A 9,172-nucleotide genomic window follows, 5' to 3' on the forward strand; every position below is an offset into this window, starting at 1 on the left:
TGTTATTTACTATGTCATTTTATTCATTTATATATTTGCTTAATATATATATATCATTAATCCAAAAATATATAAATGATTTATTAATTAATGCTAATATAAAATAATAACGGTTAACCTTGCCAGTGATATAACTTGAAATATACAAAGGCAGATTCACGAAAGATTAATAAGAAGTAGTGGGATGTATGGCGAATACATGCGTATTCTCTCATTCATCGGCCAATTGAATGTATATGGAGACAGATATTATATTATCCCGTTCGAATATATTGAAATGTAATTTCCTACCGGGCTAAGCATTCCCTCTACAGTTGTTAACTTCGTATAGTGATCGGCAATGCCTATTTGAAATTATGATACGCCTGATGTAAACAAACCATCGCGATAAAAGCCAACGACTAAAGTTTTAATTTTATCTAATCGGTATTTACTGCGCTATTGTGGACTCGTAAGTGGCCGTATAAAAGATAGTCACAGAGATTATTCGCGACTAACATTATCACGGTGACGACAGGTGTAGTTGCCCATATACATGTCCTTCTTGCATGCGCAACTAACATAAATGAATAGGGTAAGGACTTGGCGCGTGCAGAGCCCAGTAGCACGATCCGCGTAAACGATCCGAACAATGACCTTGGCATCTCGGCACACTTGGAACTATATCATTTTTTGTCGTAGATTTATGACCAGATTGTTAAACCCGAATAACTGATCGGCAGGTTCAATCGTGTAGGAACGAATTGTATTGGAAATGTTACTTGTAACTTTTAATTTTGTACATGAAAACGTAATGTCCGGGTAAGGTCAGTGTTGTTAGAAGGAAACTTAAGAAAAGGAAAGATTATCGCTCTCTTTCAGTCTAAGAAACGGCCATAGTATATTTTGTCTATACATTAAACTTAAGAAAGAACTGAAGAAAGAAAGAAATGTGGCTAGCACGTGGGGCCGTAACCTCGTATATGGAAAGAACCATTTCTCTCTTGAAGTCTAGGTCTTGTCTGAGACATATAGATCTTATATTAAACGCTTATATTGTATTTTTGCGAGAGCTCCATTACGTTCTTTACGCGCAACGAAAAGTGGATATAATATAATATAAGTGAATATAAATTAATAGAAAGAGATTTTCATATATTAACACTCTACACACATATGAAAGGGTTATCAATACCATTTATCAATACTAAAAACAATTCACAGGATCAAAATACTTTTATGTAAAATAGATGTAGTTTTCTTCAGAGGACTATCTATGCTTCATAATTAATATAAATAATATTAATCGTATTGCAGTTTTAAAAAATTATTATTTTTATGACTTCCCGAATAATTAATATCATTTCCCACAATTAAAATTTTTGGATTTACAAACAGTTTCGGATATAAATTTGTTATACTTTGTATATTCGTAGAAATATGGAATATATATAATGTAACGAATATGTGCGCAAATAATGATAGTATCATTATAATATAATGTAATGATGATATAAAAGCATCCTAAGATTAATAGCAATACTCACCGCACACAACTCTATCAAATGGACTCATCCAATCTGCAAAACAAAAAGATTTATAAAAACATCCGTAGAAAATCGAATCAATGGAGAAGCGTCTCCTGCCTTTTTACTCGTGATATTAATTAATAAGTTGGTAATATAGAATTTTAAAAGTCAGTCTCTCATGCATAGTTCAAAGCTATAAAACTTTACACATGCACTTGAGATAACGCAATAAGCAAGAATTTTTAAGCACAACATTCCCAATATAACATTCACAAGATATATTCGTATCACAAGATACATTCACAATATCGTTTAAACGCGTAACACACATGCATTAATATTAAACATTACATAAATATATATAAGATTAAGATACAGTTCAAGAAATAGAAAAGAAGAAACTATATGAGTCTAATTTAGTCAATCGTAAACATTAAACGGCAATGGCAAATGATTGAATTTAATGATTGAGAGATAAAATTAGATTGACATTAGTAACCTAAGAGATATTAAAAACTTCAAAATAGTCTTTGATCTCCCACAGTAAAAGATGGGAATAATTTTAAAAATATGTGTTAAATGTTGACATATATATTTATATTTATATTAATTAGACTCAAAATAATACACAATCGATACCTGCATATCTTATATACGTAAATATACATCAATTAAATAATCCATTAAAGACTTGTCTGTTAGTGTATTACTGGCTCTACATTAGAAAAACTGATACATAAAAATGCAATGTTCTCACACTCGCGATTATTCATTCGTTTACGATTAAATTAAAACTGAAATAATGTTGATTGTCCGTTATGAAGAGAAAATAATGTATACTTATAGACTGCCAACGTGATTCTGATTCCGCTACGAGATCTCGCAAACTAAAATCGTCACGCTACACTGTCAGTTGAATCATTCATCTCGCTCTCCCTAAGTCGTAAAGCTATTCTTACATACTCATGAAATAGATAAGAAACTTATTAACGCATAAATAGACGTATGACAATATAAAAGTGCTCGGAAAAACCGTAAATTCTCCAAAGTAGTATATCAAATATAAGAACAGAAGTGAAGAAAATTATAAAAGTATTAACGCATAGAAGCGCATTAAAGTGAAAATAATATCAGATTGCGTTTTGTTGTCGTTTAAAATATGCGAAAGCGCTACTAAAGTAAAAGATAACGCTTTAAATAATGTAAGAGAAATTTAAATATGAAAATATTGATTGAGATTTTATAAGATTGATTTCATAAAATGATACGAATAATCGGAAAATAGATTATTCTGAAAATCATGATTGAGACAATTAATTAAGAGATAGTCGACGAATAATTTATGCGATTTAACTTTCTAGATAATGTAAACACAAGAATTAATGCGTCAGCTTGTTCGTTATTTATTTTTTATAATGACACATGGTAAGCGATTGTGTAAATTATAAGCAGAAAGTTTTATTATAATTATATTGCTAATCGACACTATCGCGACGCGTATTAGAAATTACACGAGCGTGATTATAATTTCGCGGTGGGCATAACGCGAGATCTCACGTGTTGGCGAAACGGAAAGTTAACACGTTAACGCCAAGTATTATTATAACGTGTTGATAGCAAAATGGGCTTCGGAAAATAATTTGCATATTCAAAGATTACAACTTAATCGCAATATACATATTCCACGATTCCTTTACTCCGCGAGAGAGAGAGAGAGAGAGAGAGGGTACGCCTTGTATTATATTATTATGCGGCAACACACGCGAGTGTGTGTGTGTGTGTGTGTGTGTGTGTGTGTGTGTGTGTGTGTGTATGTATTGGCAAACGAAAGATCGTTCTCCGAAAAGTTTCGTTGTAAAATTTAAGCGGCAACGCTTAAATAGCTTAAAGCCGGTTAAAAAGTACGCGAAACGCGCGCTAATTCGCGTGAATTCAGCCAGGTCGACGCCGCCGATCGTTGTTTAGATGTGACAAATACGGCAACTGTTGCAATTGAAATTGAAGTTTTTAACGGAGTATACCAGGAACGATAAATCAAATTGCGACAATGTAGAATCGCGCGCATGCTATTCGTGCGCAAGAAGTGACGCGAGTCAGCTGGTTTTCTGTCAGCGCGCTACGGACGAAATCGCGACGCTTGTTTTTCACGCGACCTCTTGCGAGTTATTTCGCGCGCTGCTCGTCGCAACAATATCGAATGAGAAAAAAAAAAGGTAAACAATTTTCGCGCGCAGCGCCAATGTCAAGAATGAGACAACAGACTCCGGCTTGTATTGTTCGCCACAAATATACGTGATAAATACCGTCGGCGTTTTGTCCTAGCTAACACCTTGGCAGACAAAGACACTACTCCGACAAGGTGCAGTATACAATGTATTGTATCAGGGAGTAACATTAAGTTTCGTGCGGTAACAACAGCGTCTGGGACTGAAATTTATAATGTAAAGTATTATTCTTAAATAGTCACGCCTGTTATTCTTTGAAAATTACCTGTTACATTCCAAACGTTTTTATCGACAATGTTGCGACTATAATTATATAGTTAAATTAATATTCTAAATTGTAATTCCAAAATCGTGAAGATTAAAATTAATATAAGAATATTTTTATCATTCTTCGTGTGTATGTGTATATATATAAACAATATAAAATATATAATATAATTTTTAAAGAAACATATAATGCTAGTTTATCAAAAACTGTTGAATATTTTTCATTGAAAATTATAAGTATTCCGATATTTTCATCAGGGTAAAATCAGCTAATTAGCAGAAGAATCATGTCATAAAAAACATTGCGATAAAATGAGAATATTCTTGCATGTATATATATTAAAAATAAAATGTTTTCTAATGCGTGTAAAATTATGAAACAGCAGGTATCGTTATTATGTAGCATTATCAAACGCGCCATCGGTGTAAAGAAGAGAAATGATGAACGATATACAATTATTAACGCATATCATTCTTCTCAGAAAAAAATATACAATATTTATATACTTATATGTATATTGTTTCAGCAAATAAACTGTTGTCTAGATGTCTTTCAATATAATTATAATAAAAATTGCAAATTTCGTAGAAATTAATTATGATTGTAAATTATATATAATAATTTTATTAAAAAAAAAAAAACCGCTTTTTCCTCCTTTTTTCTCCATATAATAAGTTTCATATAAATAAAATATAATAATTATGATTAATAAATTATAATTAATAAATTAAATCTCTCTCTCAAATAGATTTAAACAATGAAAATAGAGGATTATAGTCATACGTGATTTTTCATTTCATGTGTTTTGCATAAAAATATTGTATATTATCATTTAATTAAAAGAAAAGAGTCCACATTAAGTTAATTATATATTAAAATTATTATATGATAATAAATGATAGTTTAATGATGATTTTTATGATAGCATTTAACTGTTCCTATATTCTTTTAATTATTATATTGTACATTCTATATATTTTAGATGATTAATAGCGATAGAAAGCAATTTAGCATTTCTTGTCGTCACATTATACTGAAAATTTCATGCAAAATGTGATCCTTAATGCACATTTTCTCAATCATGCAAGATGAAAAAAAAAAAGTATCGCAGCGATATTAAGAAGTATCGCAATCGATACAATATATAACAATATAAAGATGCAGAAACAGACCTATATATTTCTAATTAATTCTTACGAAATAAAGGAACATTTAACATTCGATATAAATTAGATAGAGTCTATTGTATATTCGATTTATAGAATATTAATTTGTAAATAGTATATTTACGGTTTTAATTTAATAATTCGACGATATTCGAGAAATAACCAATTCAACGCCAAATTAGCCAGCTAAAAGAAAGACGTGCCTAAGACGTGTTTTACGACGCTATAATTTTTTTTCTTCATAAGTCTACTTCTGCAAGAGTTTACTCGCACACTACCCACGATATAGTCATGCAACTGCGACAATGAAATCGCGAATTCTCGTCACGATGTAAATATTACGGTGTATATATCTTGCAAAAAAAAAAAAAAAAAAAAAAAAGAGAGACCGTAAAAGAAAAGAAATGGCAACCTATCGAAGGGAAACTCACCGGTAATCGACATCCACGGGTACCGAGGTATGTCCGAGATTCCAGGTTGACCAGTGGTAGGTTGTTGGCAGGACGTCAAAGGATCAACGACGGCCGATGCGGCGGCCGCCTGATGGTAGAATTGCGCCGCCGCCGCCATGGAGGCCGAGGCAGCGGACACGGCCGAGGAAGCGGACGCGGAAGAAACGAGGCTACCGGGTGTAGCGCCGTTTTGATGATGGTGACCCAGAGTATAGTTAACCATAGGATCGGCCGACGCGGGGGCCACGTTCCCGGTTAAACTGGCCGTGTAACGGCAGGACTTATCGCCGGCGGTCGCGGCGTCCACGGCTGCGGCGGCGGCCAGGGCAGCGCTGGACGCAGCCGTGGAACCGAAACCGGGTACCATGCTGGACGTGGCGCCGAAGGCGGCGGCCGCCACCGCTTGCTGCTGCTGATGATGATGATGGGCCGCCGCGGCGGATACGTATGGATACATTCCGGACGTGGTACGCGCCGCCGGTGATGTGGAAGCAGAGCTACCCGAGTGCTGGGGACTCGAACCCGTCGGACTCGGCGAATTGTGCTGTTGCGCGTAATTGACCGCCGCGGCCGCTACTGCAGCCGCGGATAGACTCGATTCTAGACTCGCGGTGGCCGGACTCGTCGTACACGCCTGGATGGTACCTGGATTCGCGCTTGAGAACAACTGTTGCGGATGAAATTGTTGGTACTTAGCTGGTAGCATACTATCAATTATGAATTTCGTACTCATATCGCCGCTGTCGGTGCCGATGCGGACCCGATGCCGAGAACACGCCCGGACGGAAGACGACCGGGACGAGTGTCTCAACACCGACACCGTGACGACGCGTCCATCGGCTGTTGCCTCATTGCGTAATCCGTAATATCACACGGATGACGATACATACACCGGTCTCTCGATCGACGATCAAAGAAAACGCGCTTTCTCGCTCGAGGCAACCGCGCACACTTTTTTTCGCCGCCTGTTCCAAGAAGATATCTCGAGTTTTAATCGCTCTCCCCGCGCCCATCCACTATCTCCTTCCCTATCAACAATTAACGTCCACTTTTACCGGTACCACTTATGCAACTCAGCACATTATCACAACAACAATACCGAACGCGGCGGGATGCACGCGATCACTGGGAAACGACTGGACCACGAATCACCGATCGTTCGCGATGGCAAATGACATGTCCCTCCTCTCGATCTCTCTCTCTCTCTCTCTCTCTCTCTCTCTCTCTCTTAGGGTCAGAAGACCCGCGGATCTTCGCGGATCCTCGCGGTGCGAAAATTTCGACCCTCCGCTCGATTCGTGTGATCGCGCGCCCTCCCGATTACGGATCCACCCGATATCGGAATAAGAATCGGCGATAAAGCGGCGGGTCCTTCTTCACGATCGGACCCACCCCGGACGACCCAACTCGTAGTCCCAACTCGGAAATTGGGCGACGATGAAAACCCGGCGACGGCACGAGGAGAGAGAAGAGAAAGAGCGTGGCCCCTGTCAGGTGTTAGAAGCCGTTTCTTGCGTACTTCTCGGATAGTCGACGAATCCTTTATGGGCCATGCATGAAGGTACTATAGCCCCCTATCCCGAACGCCGCGTACTACAACCCACGGCGAGCTAAATGTAACCCCTTACAATAATGGCGCCGCTTGTCTCTCCCGTTCCGTTCCCCCCTCTCTTCTCGCGAGTGTCGTCGCGAACGCGCCGGGGTACCCAGCTGGTAAACAGAGCGGTCCAATCGTGGCGCGGCCTCACCCGAGGCGGACCAATCGCGGGCGTGCTAGGCGCGCCAAGATGAATGGGTCTCTTTCTCCATCGGTTCTCCTCTCGCTCCGATCTTCCTTTTCGCCGATATCACGGACTCTCTTCCCACACTTAGCCTTCCACGCATCTCTCTCTCGCTCGCTCGCTCGCTCGTATACCCGGCGTGCTCCGTCCGTCCGACGGTCCGTACGTTCGCCAGTGCAGTCGTGCTCGCCACGTTGCCTTATACTTCGCAACGTTCCAACGTCTCGCACGGTATTTTCTCCGTCCTTTTCTAGGTTACTCTCTATTTATCTTTCTCTCTCTTTCTTCCTTTCTCTCTCCCTCTCATTCTTTCTATTTCTCTCTCTCTCTCTCTCTCTCTCTCTCTCTCGTCTGAGTGCAGTCTTTTTATCTCGTTCTTACGCTATTTTCGTCTCCTCTATTCCGTCGAAATTATTTCTTTTTTCTTTTGCATCCGGCAAGGCACTTTTTTCGATTTTTTGCTTCGCACGCGTTATTCACTTCCTTTCCTATCCTGTATTAGTTTTAAAATTTTTTAGGATTTGTGATTCCGTTAAATCTTGAAGAGAGAATACACTCTCAAATATATCTCTCTTTCATTTGCAACCAAAAATTATTTTTCTTATATTTGCAATTGCATTAGGCATATTTTTTATTTTAGCAGAATTTTCTTCTTATTATTTTTTACTCGATAATCTGATGTGCATGTGATTATACTTCTTCAAAAGCAGCAGTTTTTTATAAATATATATATAATAAAGTAAAATTTATAGTGGACTAATGAAATATATACAAATATAATGTGTATATACAATATATATCTATTCAACAATAGAGTATTCTTATACATAGTACAAAGCAAAGTAATTCTACTTGTTTATTTTCCTATACATATAATCATATAAATTCTTCATTTAGAGGCTTGTTATTGTCTTCTCATATTTACTGTTTGTTATACATATTTATTGTTTTTGCGATTCAATTTTTTATTTTTCTGTTTTATATATTTGATATATATTAATTTGATTTAATCGATATTATATATATAATTTAATAAACAAACCTAATATTATATAGTCAATTCCAAACGACGTTTTGTTGCACTGAATACTCTTACGAAGAAAAATAATTTGCATTATATTTCATACTTCGTTTTCATTTCTCATACATAACAATAAAAATAGCCGTTATTAGATAGTTAAAAATTAATACGATATTAAAGCACCTTTTAGAGATTTATCTTTTTCAGTCCATAAAATATACATAATTTTGTTGAATATCTGTCAAAAACACAAGGAGATATTTTATTCATATTTTTCTTCCCCTTTTTTTCTCCCATTCATTCCTCTCTTTCTCCCGTCTCTGCTTTCGCCAAGTATTACAGAAATTGGCGCGATACGACTGCCGTCGAATCGTCGACTTTTGGAAACCACTGAACTCGTCCCGGTTGGGATATCGCAGTGGCATTTCTACGTGAGAATGGTGGCGCATTGGGGCGAGAGGTGGACGCGGCTTTCGCGAGAGGGAGCGCGGCTTACATCAGAGAGCGAATATCATGATAGAAGATGTACCGTGAATATCGCACGCAAAGGTAATAAGGTGCAAGAGGTTGGTGGGGGCGGATAAAAGTTAGAGCTTAGATCGCAACGTTTCATACGATGGACAACTCATTTTACACATTCTATTTCATTGGGAAACTTCATATATTTTTGTCTAATAAAATAAAACATATTTATTCGTTTCGTAATTGTTGTATCGCTGTGATCATTATTTTTTTTCCGAGATAATTAATT

General features: G+C 37.2%; 1 protein-coding gene across 2 annotated transcripts in view; it reads right to left on the bottom strand.

Annotated features, from left to right (window-relative positions):
- Nucleotides 1-7,661, bottom strand: part of LOC138933520 (homeobox protein abdominal-A homolog) — a 28,225-nt gene extending 20,564 nt beyond the window's left edge. For both annotated transcript variants that reach the window (XM_070296280.1, XM_070296279.1), the window contains exons 1-2: nucleotides 5,599-7,661; nucleotides 1,527-1,559 (exon numbers count right to left, since the gene is read on the bottom strand). In XM_070296280.1, the coding sequence (XP_070152381.1) occupies nucleotides 1,527-1,559; nucleotides 5,599-6,352 (787 nt within the window). In that variant the 5' untranslated portion in view covers nucleotides 6,353-7,661. The remainder of the gene's footprint in view (nucleotides 1-1,526; nucleotides 1,560-5,598) is intronic.
- Nucleotides 7,662-9,172: the final 1,511 nt, after the last annotated feature.

The sequence above is a fragment of the Polyergus mexicanus genome, unplaced genomic scaffold (genome assembly GCF_030449975.1).
Source record: "Polyergus mexicanus isolate NDT 795.1 unplaced genomic scaffold, iyPolMexi1.0 SCAF_5, whole genome shotgun sequence".
NCBI lineage: Eukaryota > Metazoa > Arthropoda > Insecta > Hymenoptera > Formicidae > Polyergus > Polyergus mexicanus.